General features: G+C 43.9%; 1 protein-coding gene across 2 annotated transcripts in view; it reads right to left on the reverse strand.

Annotated features, from left to right (window-relative positions):
- The window catches only part of LOC137274632 (WD repeat-containing protein 19-like), a 42,755-nt gene that overhangs the window by 7,873 nt on the left and 12,926 nt on the right, over positions 1-21,956 (reverse strand). The window contains exons 13-30 of one of the 2 annotated variants that reach the window (XM_067807936.1): positions 21,317-21,442; positions 20,720-20,869; positions 20,248-20,328; positions 19,569-19,635; positions 17,349-17,521; positions 11,117-11,154; positions 10,766-10,863; positions 10,600-10,661; positions 10,230-10,340; positions 9,810-10,048; positions 9,574-9,649; positions 8,848-8,930; positions 4,248-4,388; positions 3,571-3,660; positions 3,069-3,193; positions 2,528-2,637; positions 1,935-2,078; positions 1,408-1,504 (exon numbers count right to left, since the gene is read on the reverse strand). In XM_067807936.1, coding sequence (XP_067664037.1) covers positions 1,408-1,504; positions 1,935-2,078; positions 2,528-2,637; positions 3,069-3,193; positions 3,571-3,660; positions 4,248-4,388; positions 8,848-8,930; positions 9,574-9,649; positions 9,810-10,048; positions 10,230-10,340; positions 10,600-10,661; positions 10,766-10,863; positions 11,117-11,154; positions 17,349-17,521; positions 19,569-19,635; positions 20,248-20,328; positions 20,720-20,869; positions 21,317-21,442 — 2,011 coding nt within the window. Of the gene's footprint in view, positions 1-1,407; positions 1,505-1,934; positions 2,079-2,527; positions 2,638-3,068; positions 3,194-3,570; positions 3,661-4,247; positions 4,389-8,847; positions 8,931-9,573; positions 9,650-9,809; positions 10,049-10,229; positions 10,341-10,599; positions 10,662-10,765; positions 10,864-11,116; positions 11,155-17,348; positions 17,522-19,496; positions 19,636-20,247; positions 20,329-20,719; positions 20,870-21,316; positions 21,443-21,956 lie in introns of both variants that reach the window. The other variant, XM_067807935.1, reaches the window with a different exon arrangement.

Consider the following 21,956-nt stretch of genomic DNA (forward strand, 5'->3'; position numbering starts at 1 on the left):
GACGTACCAAATGTCTGTGTGAGTCTTGGATTTGAACCTGTTGGGGCAGAGTTTCCTGCATGTATTAGACATGCAGTTCTGCACACTGCATTCTGGTACCTTAGACACAACACCCAAGAGGCTGTTACTGATGCAGAGTGACCTTCACTGAATTAGACATAATGCTGCGCCCCTGATATGCATTGGGAGTACTACACATAGATACCCATCTCAAGCCAAGCATACAGATTTCATGGCCAAACAAGTACCATTCCTACTGATTGTACTTTCAGCTATCCACTCTCTGAACATGTTTTACCAACTAGATAATACAGATTTTGACACCTGCTGTTCCAGGTAGTTAGACAACTCTACAGGACATATTGCAATACCATTTGCCACTGGACTAGGATCTTCCATCTACTTGGAATAAAGAAAACAAATCATTCCACATGGCATTGCAAGTGACAAATGATGAATTGATTACTTATCTGCATGTGACTGATCTGTGTGTGTGACCAGTCTCTCTGTGTTATCAATCTCCCTCTATACATTTATTGATGATGGGTGTAGTGGGTGATGTGCCTAGAGTGTGACTGGTCTGTGTGTGTGACCAGTCTCTCTGTGTTATCAATCTCCCTCTATACATTTATTGGTGATGGGTGTAGTGGGTGATGTGCCTAGAGTGTGACTGGTCTGTGTGTGTGACCAGTCTCTCTGTGTTATCAATCTCCCTCTATACATTTATTGATGATGGGTGTAGTGGGTGATGTGCCTAGAGTGTGACTGGTCTGTGTGTGTGACCAGTCTCTCTGTGTTATCAATCTCCCTCTATACATTTATTGGTGATGGGTGTAGTGGGTGATGTGCCTAGAGTGTGACTGGTCTGTGTGTGTGACCAGTCTCTCTGTGTTATCAATCTCCCTCTATACATTTATTGATGATGGGTGTAGTGGGTGATGTGCCTAGAGTGTGACTGGTCTGTGTGTGTGACCAGTCTGTGTTATCAATCTCCCTCTATACATGTATTGGTGATGGCTGATTTTCCTAGAGTGTGACTGGTCTGTGTGTGTGAGATCAATCTCTCATTATACATGTATTGGTGATGGGTGATGGTCCTAGAGCGTGACTGGTCTGTGTGTGTGAGATCAATCTCTCGCTATACATGTATTGGTGATGAGTGATGGTCCTAGAGCGTGACTGGTCTGTGTGTGTGTGAGATCAATCTCTCGCTATACATGTATTGGTGATGGGTGTAATGAGCGATGTGCCTAGAGCGTGACTGGTCTGTGTGTGTGATGAGATGTAGCTGTATGTGTATTATGCAGCTGGGTAAAGGGTGATGTGCCTAGAGTGTAACTGGTTTGTGTGTGTGAGATCAATCTCCCTCTATACATGTATTATGCATCTGTGTAATGGGTGACGTACCTGCACTCTGCTCCTCCCGTGCTATAATGATGGCTGTTCGGGCTGCCTCTCTGTACTGCTTTAAGGCCATGTACAACCGGAACAGGTACTTGGCATCCTGGGAGAAAAGGAAGCATAACAAAATCAAACAACTGCTTACACAAACTTGTGTAAGTTTCTCAAAACCTGACAATCAAGATATCACACATTTCAAGTGAATTCCAGTGCTAACAGAAAAACATGTCATATGTTATCAAGACCCATAACAACACATATACGTTCCCAACAGTGTATAGATGTAAGCTTCCTGCAGACTAACAGGGCTTCTTTGCCGCAATCACTACTATATATATAATCACCCAGGGCAATGATTAAGGGTATGGTAAATTCCACACATTAACATTGACTTACAATCATAAGGGATCTAAAGAAAGTTGTGCACATACATTATGTGCATCTTGCACAACGACACGGACAGATTGTTTTGGCTTAAGCTATTGCCTGACATTTGTGGAAACAATGCCTACAACAGATTCCTATTAACTCACCTTTGGCATACCGTCAGTTTCTCCCATGAGGAAGTCAATGAGCTGGTGGGTGAGCTGGTCATCATTGGCTCGTCCCACAGTCTCTATTGCCAGCTCTATTGCCTGACTGTCCTCACCATTACATCTCAAGAAGTGCTTCATGGCCTGATAACAACAAAGTGTGTCTTAGAAGTGACCAAAGTGAATCCACTGAGTCATATCATGAATCATGGAATATGTATGGTAACCTGCTAGCAGCCCAGTCACCAAACCTGTCAAACTTAATAAAAAACATAACTTTTTCTGTGTATTTTGAAATTTCAATTACACTGAACACCCAGTCCATTTGGTTACCTTTCACAACCATCACTGGATGACAGGGACCTGTTCTGACCCTGAACTGATGAAAAAGAATCCATGAATCTTAAAAAAAAATATTAACAACTCACAAAGGAAAAAAACCCACATGGGATTTGCAGTCTGAAAAACAGAGTGCGCACTCCTTTCATTTCACTAGGACAGTCCAAGATCAAAAGATCATCATTTGCCCTCCTACTACTGATACAGAGGAAATGGACGAAGCAGTGATTAAATATCTGGTGTGATCTACTCACCCTAGAGTACTGCCCACTGAGGAGGAAGAACTTGCCAGACAGGTAGTGGTTCTTCTCATTTTCAAAGTGAACTGCTATACTCTGGTAGTCCTCGGGAGTGGCATCAGAACCTACAACATACAAGATACAAACTTACACTGTCAGTAACATCTGACAATGTTTGGTATATTGTCACCATTGTCATTGCATCAATACCAACAAGAAGCTACTGCAGACCCAATGATGCAAGGATAACTACTTCATGATTTAAACAACTTTTGAATGGAGAGTTTTCCATACCATACCATCAATGGAGGTCCTAGTAAACACACTTATCTTGACTATGTTGAACAATAACTGAAACCATAGTGTTGTTTGTCTTTTGCAATTGTGAAATAAACAAACACATATATTTTCAAGAATATATTTTCAAGAATAATCTACTTTGAAGATCATGGTATATATGTGTATATGAACTAAACCCTCAACAAAAACCATCTAAAGAAACTGTACAACAAGAACTAACTTTGATTTGAACTAAAGAATCAATATGAGGGTGCACCTATTATGTCAGCATAAACTTCCATCTGGTTGTGACTCTGAGCCAGCTGGAAGGCCTCATCATTACACTTGGACATCACAAGGAACTGGATAGCTGAGGCATAATCATTCAGTTTCTGGAAAAACCTGCATCAGACACAGTAGCATTATAGAATGAATACAGCTTTTCTCTTTGAAGCACGTTTTGCTCCTAAATCAGATGCTTAAAATGACAACATATCTAAAGTCCTCAAATACTTTATTATTGTCAGAAATAGGAAGGTAGGATTTTGAAAAATATAGTCAAAGACTCATTTTGAGATTTCTGGATGTTGAAAAGTATATGGTGTCTTCACTTTGACAATGCCAAGATGTAACTCATACATGGCCCTTCGAGAGAAACAAGACACATGTTGCACTAAGTCAGATTGAAACTTGACCATGAACAAATCAATGTGGCTCTTCCCAGACAATATTGATGGCTTCTTCCTGGCATAACAGAACAAGATACAAGAGGTACTCACTTGGCAACCATCTTGGCACCCTCTACAGACTGGGTTTCCTGAACTATCTTAACAGCTTCTTCAGGGTTTTGTAGAAATTCAAGGTTAATCCTGAAAATTTGGAAAAGCATAACTAAAACTGACACAAATAGCTAGCACTTAAACAATATCTCTCATCTAAATTTCAGATTGTCCCATACGACCCACATGTCCCACATGGGAGAGAATTACACATTTATGATTATGGTCCAAAAGATGTCCAACATGCATCATTTGTTTAATACTCTCCTGGATACAAACAAAGGATGAGAGGTTCTTGGGATATTCAGTTTTCTTTGTTAGATTTCTTATCAAAAGAGTATGTTTGCTCTCAAAAACTATGGAAGTGCCAGATAAGAAAACTAAATAATTCTCTTCATACTGATTACTTAACACTGAGTTAAAGTGCACATGTATTTGAAGATGAGTCCATTAAACCTCAGAAAAGAGCATATTAAGCTTTAAATAAAAGAGTCTAGGCCACACAAACAAATGGCTGACAAGTTTTGATCCACATGATCATGAGAAGAGAGAAATTTCATTGTAGTCAGCTCTGAAAATAAGCAACCACAATCCAGATGGATTCACTGTGGTAGGAGAGCTGTGCGCAGTAATGTATAACAGTGTGTGTGTCCATGATATATGTAGGCTAGACATACCTGATGACATGGTCCCACTCTTTAGCCATCTTGTAAGCCTCTGCAGCCTCCTTGTATCTGCCATCAGCCTCCTTGGCCTTGGCATACTGAGCATGGATCTTCGGGGAGGTGATGTGCTGTAGCAGCTCCCCAACCTTATTCCTGAAGAAGATGACATGGCGATACTTTGTAATTGTTAAACATGATTTTAGAAAATGCAGCAGTCTGCCAAAACCACTTACTCAAAAAATAATGGAACTGAAATTTCCTTAGAGCCAATACATTAAACATCAAGCTTGAAATAGAATTTAGTTAGACATTGTATATTTACATACCTAGCATATCTCACAGTATGCACTCCTTTCTCTTGATCCAAACTGAGTGGAACGATGTAAACTTTTTCCATAGGCCTCTGTCCATGCTACCCTTTTTATAAAACAGCTTCCTAGCCGTCATGCAAAGCATGTGGCATGCACTACTACCTACCATATACTTGCATTTGTATATCTTTGAATCATCAATCTCATTCTTGGAGCCACTGGATAAAAGTCTACTAGAATTCGTGAGTGACACTTCACCGACGTAATTGCCTCGAAAAGTAGAGGTCAGGAAATGTGAAATGTCAAAGCCTTTCAGATCGTGATACTGAATATTGTGCTCCAGATTCATCAAACCACCAAAGCGGTAGCATTTCTTTGTCTTAGTATAGAACTAAATGAAGTAGTTCTAGCCCATAAGCAAAGGAAACATAAGGCAGACAAACAGACTTCAAGAAACGATGTGGAACCGTCCCATATCTGCATTGTTGGGACAGCTGTTGTGCTAGAACAAGGAGTCCAAACTGGCACACGCCTTGAAGAGAGGTCCCGAAAGTAGTGGGAAGAGAGGACCGAGTCAGGTCCTCAAAAGAATCCCTCCATAATGGCATGGAGTGAACAGTTGCTATTGAGAATTCGTGTTTCATGTGGATTGGAAGCTGTCGGGGGCGGTGACCCAGCAAAGATCTAAGTCTGTAATATGGTGGCTCTCATCCAGATTGATAAAGTGGTGCAAGACATTTCCAACATGATGACGAGGCAATGGCATAGGCGGCGATCTATCGAAACAGCAAGAATAATCTGCAAAACCCCAACAGGGCAAAGCTGCAAGTCTTCCTTGTCATGTGGCACAAGGATTGTTGACAATGGAGGAATGGTAAAAGTATGTCCCCACAGCTGGTTCTTTGCGATAAAATCCAGAGGAAAAAATTACCATTCTTCTTCTGTTTAAACTGGACTTTTTTAACATCCTAATGTGGAGCTCAGAAATCCAAGCAACTGTTGCCAAGGCCACAAGGAAGAAAGTCTTGAAAGTGATCTTCCCATAATCCTTCTGAGCATGGGGTATATAGTCCGATGAGGCCAAATGATGCAGAACTACTGATACACCTAAATTTCATAGACTGATCTGCCATCTTGAAGGAGCGGAGCAAATACTGAAGCTCAGGAACCATCGAAACCTTAAAGCCGGTGATGTTAGCCAAGGCCAAGTTGATTGAAGGTGGCCAAGGTAAGTGGCCAAAGTGAACCCTACAGCTTCTTAGATGACAGCAAATGCAAAAGAAATTCATTGACGATCTGACTTGAACTGAGTTGAAGTAGAAACGGGAGATGTAATGCCTCTTGACTTGCAATATCCCTCAAAACACTTCCACTTTTCATCATAAAGTGAGAGGGTGGACGTCTGTTGAGCAGAAGTGATGGCCATAGTCACTCTCCAAGAACACACCTTGGTAAGTAAGGACTTCTGCAGATGTGCTAAACAGGCAGTGAAAGGGTACGAAAGGATACATGGTGCCAATCTGCGTGAGGATGTAAGAGTAGGTCTTGCCGATCAGGAAGATGAACTGGGTTCATTTCTTTGAGCTGTATGAGATCAACAAATCAAATCTTACTGGCCAGTATGGCGCGACTGAAAGCAGTAGAATCTGAGTTTTGCATTAGTCTAGGTAGAAGAGCCAGGGGGGTAAGGCATTGCGCATTGCAATGGAAGACAGTTGCAATAGTTCCCGCTGTATCAGTGAATGTGCCGAGGTCAAGAGGCCCCAAATTCCTCCCACTGCCATGAACTCCTGCAACAGTGCTAAAGGAACTACGCGTTGAAATTTCAGCTATCTGTCTTGGGGGATGAATATGAGGCCCTGGTGTGTGCTGAAAGTCGCCCTGATGAATTGAGCGGTCTGGGTCAGTGTTAGTTTGCAGCACTTAACAGCCAACCCAGGTGTAGCTCCAACTGACACAGAAGAACCACTGGGTCTCTCTGCCTCAATGAAGTCGTCTATGTAACTTTCAAACATGAACCCATGCAGATGAAGAAATCTGGTGATCGGCTTGGTGATCCTGGTATATAGCCACAGAAATTCCAAAACTTAGGATGGTCCATTGATAATGGATCCCTAAGAACACGAAACGGAGGAATTTCTGTGAATCTGGCACATGAAGATATATGCACCTTAAAAGTCTAGGCTGACAAGAAAATCTCTTTTCTTCAGGACGGTGCGAAGGACAATCAATTACATCCTGACATGAGGCGGGCACTGGAGATAGTGGGCATTGAGTAATTTGATGTTGATAATGAGTTTTGGGGGGAAGTGAAAAGATGGGGCATCAGAACCTCCAGGTGCTGGGGGCCTCACTGAGAGACTGGACTGCACATTTCTGTATGAGTATACATATGGTGGAGCGAAGAAACTGGACCTGGTCTGCCAGGTACCTGCAATGTACCAGATACACTGTCAGAGGTGGGTGTCACATGGCAGGAAGTTGATAGCCTATGGCCAGGAGTTTGGTCACAAAAGGATCACCTAGTATGGTCCAGATGTGAGGAAACCTCCCTAATCTCCCACCCAATGGAGAGTCGTAAATGGGGATGACTGGAGGTAGAAGTTCATAGGTCATGCACTTGTTTTGACGAGTCACTGCTTGGGGACCGAATTCCCAGCCCCAGGGTCAGACTTGGGAGGACATTGGGAGGAGGTGCCACAAGAGGGCCTGCTATCTCTAGCTCTGGACAAATGGCCATGAAAACCCTGACGCAGTTCTGGATAAGATGGCACAAAGTCTGGAGCTTCTCTCTGTGACATGGAAGCTTGCAAATGGGATTTCTGGAGTTTCAATAATTTCACTAAAACTTGAAATTGAGTATCCCAATCCACCTTTGCAGAAACTTCTGCAATCATGCCATTAAATAAGGACTGCAGACCATGGTCGACTGAGTTCAGCCTAAAACCTGTCATCCCATGATGGCAAATTGAGCAGGCAGTGACATCGAACTGCCAGGAGATAACCATGGAGATGACACAGCTGGACAAGTGTGGTCTGAAATCGGTCCAAGGATGTAAGCATCCTGGTTGGTGAAAAAGTGCTCCACCGATGTCGCAAACATGTCCACCGCCAAGATGATGCAATTGGACAAAGTTAAGGAGCGATGAATAGCTGGGTCCAGATGAGACAGTTCTCTGTTCTCAAATAAGAAGGCTGAACGAGTCCTTTTCCTGCAAAGCGTTTGGATGTCTTCATATGCCAAAAGAGCAGTGGACAACGACTGCAAAACCATGGGAGTGGGCCGCCGCTAAGGAGAATCTACGCAAAGACAAGCAATCTTTAATCCTCTTAAGGGCTTAAAGGCATGACCCATGGATGTAGGTCATGAGTGGGAAAGTAAAAGATGCCAAGTATCGTTGTCACATGGAGAAGGAAAGCATTAAGTCCTCTTGGTGACATCAGGGTTTCTCCACTATCCACGTGAAGACTTGAGGTTTGTTGACAAAATCCAAACTTCCCTTTGGGGAATCAACAACCAAATGGGAGGATCCTGAGGAACACCAGGACTTCGTGCCACAACAGGTGGTTTGAGAGGAGGAGCACTCCCTGTCGAGTGAGCAGACTGTTGCTGATTCCACGCAGTAGTAATACCATACAACATGGCAGCCAGATGGGTGGGAAGAGTAGTTTCCAGGAGTCTAGGAATCTGTTACAATCCCCATGTTGTAGACTGATGTTGAAAACATTGGGCAAATCAAAACATGTTCACACTCATGTGCAACAAGAAAGGGAACAAAGATTCTGAGATAATCACTTGAGTAATTAGTGGTGCATGCCGCATACTTTGCATGACAACTAGGAAACCGCCTTATAATTACGGTAGCATAGAGTGGTAGCTTGGGCAGATAGATGGACAAGACAGGCTCAGGGAAAAAGGTTTACATCGTTCCACTCAGGAGAGAGAAGTGCATACCGTGAGATAGGATAAATTTAAAAATATGGATAGTGGTTATAATTGAACTAATTCAGAACAACATGAGCTGAGTTGAATATCTGGAACAAAAAAGATAACCAGGATGGCTTAAAATACAAGCACAGAAAACAAATTCCAACTTTTATAAGTGATCAGCCTGCATGGTTATGTGGTTCTGCTGCGCCTTTGGCAAGGCTCTATTCAGAAGAAATGTCTTTATATAGAAATATAACATACGAAATTTCCACCACATTTTGGGAGAATGAATAGATAAGCAACTAATTTGTCAAAATATAGAGTGTAGAAATGGAGAATTCTTTAATGGTTACAAAACAGAGTGTCATACCAGTTTTTGCCTCTGATGTAGACAGAAGCTGCCTTGTCGTAGTAGTGACCTTGCTCATATAGAGTAGCTGCTTCTGTCCATTGCTGGAACACACAGCAACTTGTTGGAGAGATTGATGCTCATTCTATGGCAATACTACATGTCATACAGAATTCACTATTCAGATGTGATGTATGCATTTACATCTACTTCAAAGTAATACATAATGTGAATTGGATTTACCAGTAGGTACTTTGAAAACATTTCACATCAATGAATTTTGCATTTATTGATGAATAAATACACAAAATATATGCACACTGTGTCAATACATGTGGCAAAGTGCACAAGACAACGTAACATATTTTTCACATCTTGCACTCCATATGCACCATCATATTAAGACAATTCTCATAAATAATTTGGCAATAATAAGATCTTCACAGCCAAAAGGACCTATCTAACCAATCACACAAACATATAGGCAGATAAAATGCAAAATCAGTGCCAAACCAGCCCATTCTGCTACAGGTCATTCAGGAAATAGTAGTCAGCTGCAGTGGGCAGGGTCCTTTTCTGTGGTACCACAGATCACTCTCATTCTGTATTTACTTATATTATCCCAGCATGTCATGCCTGCTATTGTCACAGGGACATGAAATATACCTCAGGAGCATAAATGTTGGTACTTATTTAAATACAAAGGTGGACCTGTATCAGCAGATGTGATGCCCACAATAGTCCTACCTTCATACTCTCCAGGATGCCTGCACATTCCTTCTTCAAGCCCTTGCTGGACATCTTCATTGCCATGGCAACACCCCTGAAACAAAAACAACAAGATACAAGGACACAGAATACATTACTATTACCAAAACACATTATTGAACATTCACGGGTAGATAGCCAACATGATGCCACGCATTAAGAATTACTGAAATTGAAACGTTGAATGTGTGTATGTTGGTAAACCAAAGTCGCACCTGCGTATGTCACCAGTCCTGATGGACATGCGAGCAATGCCAGCAGCACAGATTTCATCGTGTTCCCTTGCCTTTTCCTCCCTGGTGATCCCCTTCTCATAGTGAGAGAGAGAGTTCATGTAGTCTCCTGTGAATTCCAGCTGCTGGGCATACTCCCGTGAGATGTACGAGATCTGCTCCGGAGCCAGAGCCTTGGCTAGCTGCAGTGCACTATCCCAGTGAAGCAGATCTCGACGCATCTGCAGCAGTTGTATACAGTGAATAACTTGTAGGTGTCCGGACATTATCAAATCAAGGTAACATTTGTGCCAAACATTTGCAACAAAATTACAATTAATAAACAGCGAAAGCTTGAACCTTGTTAAGCTTGTAATAACACATGTGTAGCTTGAATCTGCACCAAGAAAATTGAACACATACCTCTAGGGCAGCCAGAGGATAGCTTGATGCTAGGAAGAGATCCTGTGCAGAGTTGAATTCCCCAAGGAACATGGCAATGTAGCCAGACAGCAGGTTCTTGTCCTCTATTGTCTGGGAGCAGAGCAGCAACGAAAGTAAGGAATAACAAAAAAAACCTAAACTCACTAAAACTCTTCCTCAACAAGTAACTATCCTTGTTTGTCATTGATTATATAAATCACCCATCCTCACTTGTCCCTGTATAGAATGCAAAATACTAAAAAGTAAGTAAAGTATGGGATTTTTTCCATCGGTCCCATTAACATTGCTTACCCTGTTGCTTGATACAAATCTACAGTAACAATTTCACAGCAATGACCTTTGCACTCACCTTGACCTTCTGCAAGGAGGTTACCATGCCAACATCCCCAATGTTCCTATACACTCTGATGGCTGCAAGAAATCAAGAACAATACATTACTGGATGCCTCCATCACACTGAATTATGTCTACATCAGCAAGTGTTGTCCTTTGGTCAGATAAGATAAATGATTCACCAAAGTCAAGGTCCAGGCTGTGCAGGGCTGCCCTTCCCAGTTCCACCCAAACCTCTCTCCTGTTCACATAATGGCAGAAGATCCACGCATCTCGGAATCTGCAGCAAACATACACAAAGTTATCATCACCCCTTACCTGTTACCAGTCATTACATTAGATGCACAAATATGTTCCACACTTGAAATGTCAAGGTTAGCAAATCCAGAGAACAAACATCATGAACATTGATGGATGCAACAGAGATATGATTACATGTTTCAAACCAGACCTGTGCTTATTATGACAACATGGATTACTGAAAGCCAAATCTAATGCTGATTTTCTTACAGTAACCAAGTCCTTTGGCCTACCTTCTTAGCTTGATGCATTGCTGGGCAGCAGTTAAAAGCTGTAAAGAACAAAATTATTAAAATCTAAATATTTTAGATATTTAAATACTTACCTTACCATAGGTCTTATGCATATTACTTCAAGCTTCGCTAGTAGAGATCAGACCGACGTTGATTCGCCATTCCCTGAATGGCTACCTCGTGTATCTACAGATGTAGTCACGGAAGTGATGTGATCTCCCTACTCACGCGAATGCGAGCCATCCAAAATTCACTTTTACTGGCAGCAGGAAAAAAAAGGTCCGAAAAGTCCAAAGTGGGGAGGAGCATCCAGCGTTGGGAGGGAGTCACCGCTCTATGGTAAGGTAAGTATTTAAATATCTAAAATATTTAGATTTTAATAAATTTATAACTTACCTTACCATAGGTCTTATGCATATGGCTTCGACAGAGAGGACAGTGGTGTGGACTCCGGAGGACCTTCAACTCTTCAGTAGACAAAGCACATGCACAGGAGACCCGGGAGACCAATGCCAAACGTCACAGGGCAAACCTGGAAACAAGACAAAGGATAACCCAAGGGAACTCCAAAGAGAAACCGACGCACCCAGAGGGTGAGGTTAATCTTAAGACCAATGGTAAGAACAACATAATTACCTAATGGGCGGAAGGCCGGGTGAGTTGCTGTGCAACCACCAACGGGTCAAAAGACTGAAGCCCCTCCATGTCCTCGACCGCCAAGTCCCTCAGGTAGTGTGAGGCAAAAACGGTGGTCGACTTCCAAAAACAACCCTCCATAATCTGTGGCACCGTACAGATCCTGTGGAGGGCCATTGTGGACGCCAGAGCTCTAATTTCATGGGGGTTGTTTGCCGTCGGATGGGGAAGTTTCTTGGCATCATACGCCGCCAGGATAGTCGAATGAAGCCACAAGGCAATCATGTTTCTGTTTATTTCCCCCTTGCAAGATGAAGAAAAGGGGATAAACAGCCTTTTCCGGGAACGTCTCTTTGAGGCAGACCTCTGGATATAACATCTAAGGGCCCTGACTGGACACAGGAACTCCTCCTCAGTATCATGTCGTCCCAGGATAGTCGATAAAGGCGGGATAGAAAACCGTCTGTCCGGTTGACCAGGAAGTTGATTCTTGGCAATGAAGTCCCACAGTAAACCCAAGTGGACTCGACCATGCCTCGCTTGTTCAAAGCGCACTTGGGTGACATCCAGGGTATGAATCTCACTAACTCTAGCTGCCGTAGCTAGAGCTAGTAAGAAAACCATCTTCCTAGACAACAGTTCGAAAGAGGCATCCTCTAGGGGTTCTTATGGGGGTCATCTCAAGTGTTGTAAAACGACATTTAGATCCCAAGCTGGAGGGCGGAACTTGACCTTCTTTTCCTCCAAATTTAACGCCTTAAGCAGGGCAACCAACTCTGGTATGTTTTGACAGCCAAGACGGAGTTCAGCGCTGACAAATAGGTACCCAACGTACTCCCTTTCAGATGCTTGGAATTGCGTAGGAACATCAAAAAATTTGCCACAAACTGTGGGCAGGCTGTAATGGGATCCTGTGATCTCTGAGCACAAAAGTTTTCAAATGAGCGCCACTTGTCATCATATAGGGATTTGGTGGATACCTGATGAGCTCGGGCTATGGCATTCGCCATGCGCGAGGAATAGCCTTTCGCCCTTAATGCCTTCTGTAAATGGCTCAGCCATGCAGATGGAATCTCAGCGGATCTGGATGGAGTTGACTGTGAGAATGACGAAGAAGGTGTGGCCACTGCTGATGAGGCGCCGCAGATCGGGGAACCACGCTCTGGCTGGCCACCAAGGCGCGACCAAAAGCAGTCTCAGGTTCTGTGTCTGCTTGATCTTGCCGATCACTTCCGGGAGAAGAACAGGTAGTGGAAAGTCGTACGCGTCTAGACCTTCCCACGACAGGGATAGTGCATCGACTGCCCAAGTCTGCGGATCTGGTACGGGAGACACGTAAGTTGGCAACTGGTGGTTGAAGCTGGTGGTGAAGAGGTCCACCAGGGGTCTCCCGTGGAGAAGGCAAATCTGACGAAATGCGTCTGGATGAAGCATCCATTCCGTCAGAGAAGGTCTGCCTGGATGCGACAACGTGTCTGCCAGTATATTCTTGCAGCTGGGTATGTGCCGTACCGCAACTGTGATCCCGTTGCTGTCTAGAGGGTCTGCTAACAAGAACATTTGGTCTAGGAGTTGCTTGGACCTGGTCATGCCCTGGTTCCAGATAACCCAAACGACTGTGGAATTGTCCGACGCCACCAGGAGCTTGGTATTGGACAGGATCGTACTTCCAGTGGCGTACTTCTAGAATAACAGCTTGCATCTCCAAGTTGTTGATGTGCCACAACTTTTCGGCGTCAGACCACAGCCCTGAGGTCGTCCGGCCGGCCAGGTGGGCGCCCCACCCTAGCAGGGACGCGTCCACGAACAACTTGTGGTCTTTCAAATAGACGCCGGCGTAGACATTCGATTCTACCATCCACCACCAAAGATACTGATGTAGATGTGGAGGTAGAAGGAACTGTCACTTGAGATCGTTCATCTGGACGAATGGTAACAGAAACCTCTGTAACGGCCGCAGCATAAGGCGCCCCCTGAGAGTAAGATCTTGTGCCTACGTCAAAAGACCCAACAGAGACTGCCACTCTCTGAGGGTCATGGGTTGAGAGAGACCTCGATCCGCAAACACCAGTATCTTCCGCCACCGGTCTGGAGGGACCCTGACAAGATTGTCCTTCATTAGAAACAATCCCCGATGAAGGTCAGCTCTTGCGTTGGCTTCAGATGTGGTGACTTGTCGTTGTTGACAATCCAACCCAGTTGATGTAACAGGCGGGTGGAGAAGTCCAATTGTTTGCGTAGCAGTTGAGGACTGCAGTGGTTGAGAAGACAGTCGTCTATGAATGGATCGAAGTCCACTCCCCTGAGATGTAGAAACCTGGTAACCGGCAGCGTGATCCGCGTGAAAAGCCACGGGGCCGTAGAAATTCCAAACGGAAACACCCTCCACTGGTAATGCATTCCATTGAAGACGAACCTCAGGTACTTCCTGTGATGTGGATATATAGGAACATGCAGGTACGCATCCTGTAAATCCAGACTGGCTAGCCAAGCCCTGGGTGACAATTTGGCTCGAATCTGCTCTAGTGGCGTCATCCGCAAATGTGGAGGGTCAGCCAGATACTGTCTGTTGAAGGCCGCCATATTGTGAACCATGCGCATCTTGTCGGAATCTTTTTTTTCGGCACCAGGAAGATGGGTGAGTAGAACCCCGGGGAGCAGTGGGGTACCAGCACTGTCTCTATGGCTCTCTTGGACAATAGGATGTCGATATTGGACGCTAGGAGAGCTAATTGGTGTTGAAGATATATCCGCGACTGGGGAGTAGATGTCAGCGGTCTCGACCAATGGCAGCTTGTAGCCGGACTTGCTTACAAATGGGTCCTCTAGGAATGACCAGTTGGGCCAGAAGATCCCTAGTATCCCACCTACTGGAGTCGGATGGATAGGTACGACTGGGGGTGGGAGGTCCCAGTCGTAGACATCCAAGGCTTCACTGACCACAGTAGGGGCGCTTGCCTCTGCCTCGCCCTGGCGTTGACGGGGTGTCCCGGCTGTGCTCCTGGGGCTTCCGCTGAATGTCATTGTCCTTGGCGCGGCCGCTCCCCCTCCCAAAGGAGGAACGGATGGATTCCCTCCTAGGAATATAACGTTTCTTGACGCTTCCTCTGGCTCTTCCACGAAAGGCAGAACCCAGCGCATCAAAGGTAGACAACGCAACTTCAGTGTTGGTTAACTCTGCATGCGATTTGCAAACATCCAGGAACTTATCAGCGAATAGAAACTTGGAGGTGAAGGGCGCACGAAGCAATTGGCGTTTAAACTCCTCCTGCCAATTGCACGCATCCAAGAAGCCGGAGCAGCGAACAGATGTAGCCATGGCCAAAGCTGCATGTAAATGACCAAGAAGGTCATGAAGAACCCTGCCTTGCCACTGGAAAATCGTCGTGAGGTGGTCCACCCTGGAGGTGTTGTCCTCTGATAAATCTACTGCAGCCGCTGAGGTAGTCGAGGCTAACGCAGAAATAGGTTTGAGCATGCGTTTGAGCTCTGTGTCAATGGCTGCCACCTTAGAGTCCTGAACCTTATAGGCCGAGAGTGTAGAACCTGACAGGCGCTTGAGAGAGTCGTCCTGAGCAGCACCATTATCCGTGAAGTCTAGACCGTGGATCTTATATTCCAACTTCCTTGACTTGGATGCCTTGATCGTAGGATTCTGTGACAGCTTAGCAAAATCCTCGTCCAGGAGAGACACTGCATCCGCCACCATAGGATGAGGTGGAATGAGTAGTTCAGGAGACAAATGGATGGACAACAGGTTATTGGAGTCCACTGACGGAGAAGGACAGTCAGGCAGCCTATCAGCGATCCATTCAAACACTGCCAATAGTGGTAGATAGGTGCCATCATCATCGCCTACTCCTGCCTCTTCCTCATAATCAGGGCAGAAGTGTTGCTCCTCCAAATCCTCCCAGGAGACCAAAGTCGATTCACGCCGCTGGGTGGAAGAAGTAGATGGAGTCCGAATAGAAGAATCTTTCAGAGAAACTCGAGGAGCCTCCGGTGAACGCCGGGTTCTGGAAGAGCGCCGAGGCGATCGGAAACGCCGCCTACTCCTATTGGAACGAGAATCCTCCACGGAGCGTCTAGGAGAGCGTGAGCATGAGTGCGAGCGCCGGCGCCGACTACGGTGCGGGGAACGGGAACGCCGACCTTTCAGAGATCTGAACCGTGATCTGGGTCTTGAGCGCTCCGCTTCCAAGCTGTCGTTGTAACACCTCCTCTTTGGACAGTGTGTGCAAGATCCTGGGGATCCAATAAGGCGTCGGCGAAGGCACAGGAGCCGGCGTCTGAACATGTGCTGGTGTAGGTATAGGCTCTGGTACTGGAACCAGTCAGGGTGTCCCAATCGAAGCTAGCGTGGACGCTGACGTGGGCATAAGCACTGGCGTAGGCGTCGGCTCTGGCACAGGCATAGGCGTTGAAGTTGGAGCAAGTTCAAGCAGGTAGGTAGGTAGAACCTAAGGATGAAGCTGGGGAAGACATTCTCCTCTTTCGCTGAGTAAACCTTTTCCTACGAACGGATAAAAAGGTCTTGAAATCCGCCACTGAAAGACTTGCACAATGCTGACAGCAACTGTCAAGGGAACATGCCTGTGATGCACAATCCAGACACCAGGGGTGGGGATCCTTAGCTGACTTCTGCCCCTTGCAGATTGTACAAAACTGCCGAGTCATACACAGTTAACTGCAACAGATAAACATAAACCGAAGCGTGAAACAAAAAAATCAACGCTAGAGGGGAGAACGGAAAAACACCCCTACACAAAAAATGCAGCAAGAGCGCACCCCCAACAAGAAGTGGGTACGCCAGTAAGCTTGCGACAGTGATGGACAGCAACCAAAATGGCTACCTGCGAAACATGCCACATGGAACAAAAAAACACATGAAAAGAAGGCAAAACAAGGAGAAATTACCATACGAAATGGCAGAACAGATGGAGGAAGCATCCCCAACAGAATAAAATACCTCCAAGCCCACCATGACACCCTCACAAACGATGCAGGAAAACCCACACCAAAGTGAGAGAAAAAAACATTTACAACACGAGGTAGCAAGGTAAGTGAAGTTAAATACAATTTAACTAACCACACACCTAGGGAAACAACACAAACCTACCTGTTGAGAGACAACTTTATTCAACACAGATAGGAAAACTCCGAGCGAAACAAACACGTCTGAACAGACGTACGATAGAAGTAAAAGTGAATTTTGGATGGCTCGCGTTCGCGCGAGTAGGGAGATCACGTCACTTCCATGACTACATCCGTAGACACACGAGGTAGCCATTCAGGGAATGGCGAATCAACGTCTGTCTGATCTCTACTAGCGAAGGTAGAGGTAATATGCATAAGACCAATGGTAAGTTAAGTTAAAAATTCATGTTTTACTCTCATTTTTACATAGTGAATTTGGGCAATATAAAGTTTAAAATACACCCAAAAGATATTTAACAATATTGTGTTTATGTTACAAATAATGTTCTATACCAAATATTACACTCAGGGTTCAACATGTCAGTAGTTCCGGAAAACATGCAGAAAAGACTTGAATGAATAGCGAAGACAAATATCTACAAGGTTGGATAAAACTGACCTCAGCAGGTTTAAGATCCTGGGGGTTCTCATGGAAGACATGAGAGTGTGTGTCCAGCTGCAGGTTACCAAGCTTTCCACTCTGAGTCTGCAGAGTTATCTCCCCATTGTGTAGCATGATCGGAATCTGGCCATATGGCAGACGGGTCTCTCCAACATACAGGACTTGTGAACCTGGACATTAACACAGTCACATAAGATAACATTCTTTCAGTACTTACATTCAATTACACAAATGTCATGAGTTAAAGCATTAAATCTGTATTAATGGAATTCAAAATGAACATTATTCATTCGATATACTGTGGAATAGATATAACTTAAGTAAACACTTATAGGTGACATATATGTCCATTTTAATAATGCTTTAAGTGATACAATGGATCAGACAGCTCAATATTTAATACTGTGGTCGATATGGAAACTAACATATGGACTTTGGGTGTTTATATTTCTCCTGTCATGTCCTAAGCCCTGCTCTATGGTAGGCATGTATGAGAAGTTCTCCAGCAGGTAGAGTATACTGACCCACTAGCAGTTGATGCGTCATAATAAAGAACCAGTACTTCTTTCACTGACACCTTCTAAGGGTGGGTGAGTGAGTAGGTTTGGTTTCAAGCAAGTTTTAGCAATTGTCAAGCAATATCTTAATGGGGGACACTAGAAATGGGCTTCACACATTGTACAGATGTTATATGTTATGTTATAGATATTTATATAGCACACGTATCCAGGCAACTAGTGCTTGCTCAAGGTGCTGACATATATTTCCTTCAATCATTGGATGTCAATATCAACGGCCATTGTATTATCAGTCTTAACTCCATGAGGAAAATACAACTCTTGCTGCCTCTAAGTGCACTGACTTATTTGTAGCTGTCTCTTTCTATCTAAGTACCCACAGCTGGGTGGACTGGGACACCTAGTCACAGTACTCTGTCCAGTTTACTGCATGTTGCTGTATCCGGAACTAGGTGTTTGCCCTATTCATATGGCCACCATCTGGTCATATACCAATGGATTCATGGGTTCTTTAAAGTGCATCCACTAGGGGTTGTGCCAACATGGACAGAGTCTGCACACAAAGTTGACTCCAGGGTTCTTACACCCGGTCACAGGTGGGCTCGATCTCGACACCTCAACCTCGCTGGATAGCCTGGTGCTTTAGCCAGCTCGCCAGCTCCATAATCTATCTATCCAGGGAAATTGTCCCTGGTCCTTGCTGACAAATATACAATCATGATCAGGGCCAGTCTGGGACTCTGTCTACTGATCAAAGCATCACCTCCAAACAATCACTATTCTCCAGAGAAAATTATGGAGACTTGAACTTGGTCCCCTATACTCAGATTGAGATACAGAGAAAAATACAGGATGGTGTGTATACTGGAGTGCCTGCCTCACATTGGTAGTTAGTTCATCAAGTGTCAACATGCAGTTAGTTTAACACCTGTGTTGTTAATCAGTGCTACCGACACACACAGTTTATCCTGTTCCTGATAGTAAAACAACTTGGAAAAGAAATCAACTGTGTAAGTACATTTTGGTGCTTAAACTTGCTTCAGTTACATGCAATGCTTTCATGCTGATTCTCATCCTCAATACAGACTCACACATATGAGGTTTACTCGTATACTGGTTAACTGTAACATTTTGAAAATGCACAACCCATTTGTCACTGTGATTATTTGGTATTAAAAATGACAACCAAGACTGCTACCAACCATGACTTATGGTCTTAAAAATAAAAACATAATAGTTCAAAACTGAAGAAAACAGCAATCTCATGAAACACGTTGGTTGTCCAACATAGCTGTTGCAGTGCTATTGCTTACAGAAGCAGTGGCCTTAATAGTTGTTATTGTTTTCAGTCAGTATTATTACAGACTCAATCTATGCAATGCTTACTTCCACATAAAACACATTCTATATAACCAATTCATGATTATTAACTTATTAATTCATGATTATTACTTAATACCTGTTTAAGATGATCACTTTATATATAAGGATATCTGCACGGTGATGAGCATCTCCTGCAGCCAGACCTTGTCCCAATGTAACAAATTAGTTGAATCAGCATTCTCTGAACAGTGCTCCACACTGTGTACTGAACTCTGTGGTGCCCTTCCCTGAACCCCCTACTTACAGACTGACACCCCCATTCCTGGGGCCTCCATGAAGCCTCCAGAGTACATAGGGGTCATGATTTCAGGTGTACCTGTCACAGACTCCCGGCAGTACACATACGTGTACAACTTCTCACTGTCATATGCCACAAATACGCTCTGTAAAACAACCATGGAGGGGTGTTACTTATGACCACACAATGTCAATCAAGGAAGCTTTAGTATAAGGTAAATCATTGTGTGCTGCTCTCTGGTGTTCATAATCATGACATCATGCAATGTACACAGGCTCTTTGCCTCAAACATTAAAACAAACCTGATCTGATTTGACAAATGTTGTTCATTTCAAGGCATCACTAGTATGGAACTGACAGTGACTGCCGTAAATGATCAAGAGTTGATATGCTCTGCCATTCCGGTCAGGCACGAATTGCCTAAATGTACTAAATGTATACACGTGAACAATGAATACATTGTATCTTGAATGACAGATAACAAACACTAAGTCCAGACAATTAGTTACAACTGTTTTACAATCAGATTATGTAAAAACAACACTATCCTGTGCACATTAATTGGCATGCTAATTGCAGTCTTGTGTAAGATGGTGATGATCTTAACTTCATAGTATCAACAACTGAATACTGCTATAAGTATTAGTAAAAATTCTAAGTGTGAATTATTAAATCTTTGCACACACTGACATGTTTTGATAGGTATCTATGTATTATATCCACATCACAGTACAGCATCAATGGGCACTTTGCCTACCTTGTCCAGCTGCCAGTTTTCCCACAGAACTCCTTTGATGGAGGCAGAAAAGCTGGGGATATCAATCACTGTGTCGTTCACCTAAACATGACAGGTCGCATTAGTTGGAATCAAAACAGTGTATCTCCCTTGTATTCAAGCACACTGTGTGTGTTAGTGTGACTGTGTGTGCTAGCGTAGACATGGACATGCCCATGAAATAGAAATCAGCGGTCCATGTCATCTTGGTACAAGACCATATTACCCATAGGCCATGCAGCCTGAACAGCATAGGATACTGGGGACTCTTCATGGAATCCCATCAGAACTAGAAAATCTGGGACATAATCCACCAGTCTAGTAGCATATTTTCAGTCTACACTCAGCTGATCTTAGTCAATATAACAACAAAGACTTTGATGCTAAGCACAAAGTACTTCAAGAAGTTTTGGCACAGACTGACATGGCAGAAGCCTAACATTAATGATCTTACTGCATTATAGACATAGCCATCGGTCTTCTCATCAACAAACACCAAGCGGGTGCCGCTAGGATCGGGGAATAGCTTCCTGATGCCAGCCAGGTGCCGGTACTCCACCACAAACTGCCAGTCCTCGATGAAGAAGTAGCGGACATCTCCTCTCTAAGAAAATACAATGAAATAAAAATAAGACATATGTATCACTAAGGGCCTGCTCAAGCACACGCCTTGAAAACACACTGCATTACATTCATTTTCAATTTCGATACAGAAATTTGAACGTATTTTCGGACTCAAACCTTATACAGAACTTTGAATGATATCCACTGATTACTATTTATTTAGTTATTTGCTTCCTCCATGAAGCATTCATGAGAAATCTCTATGAAGCCTCACAAACTAATCGATGCCCAGGTAAGTAGATAGTTTACCCGTACTGTACTGTAAATCTAAATGTAATGAAGGTACATGTATTAGACAATTGATTTACCAACATTACAATGCTTGAAGGTGTATTCATTAGAAAAACATAATAATGATCTGTGAAATGACAGTTGTCTAACGCAAACATGATGAAATGGTTCAGCTGTTCTGCTGCATGTTACATACGTCTGTGCCATAGATAAGGAATTCTGGTGTCATGTCATGACAGGTGATGCGAACGTCTCGGTCATCCTTGCCAGGAAACAGCCGGGTCTCACGTTCATCTGTAGCAGCAGTTGTCTCTCCCTCAATCTGACCACACATCAAGTATAAAACAATCACCTTCAAACAGCTGTGTACCCCCACAATCAGATCACACATCAGGAATAAAACAATCACCCAATAAATAACACTGAAGCTCAAAATTGGCCTCTTACCTCTTTCAGTCTCAGTTAAAACAATAGTAAAAATAATATACAACTACAGACAATATTATCCATCCTTACCAAACCAATCCCACCAGAGTAATAACCTGCCCCAAACATTCATTATTCTTCCATTCCCACCAGCCCACCAGCCCACTCTACAAATCTTCCAAGCATGCAGCATCCCCAGGAACCTTCCTACCCTAAAAACCACAGCACTATTCTGCCATATATTTCAGTAAGTACGCTTCTCTGTCTTCAACTACCTTTCCCATCCCTGAACCAATCCCCACCTTACCTGTCCCTACCCTACTATACTCTAGACACCCACCAGGCTACCCTACAATGTACATCCCATCATTTCAATACACTTCCTAACTTGCCTCCTCTACCCTACACAC

The sequence above is a fragment of the Haliotis asinina genome, chromosome 2 (assembly GCF_037392515.1).
Source record: "Haliotis asinina isolate JCU_RB_2024 chromosome 2, JCU_Hal_asi_v2, whole genome shotgun sequence".
Lineage (NCBI taxonomy): Eukaryota > Metazoa > Mollusca > Gastropoda > Lepetellida > Haliotidae > Haliotis > Haliotis asinina.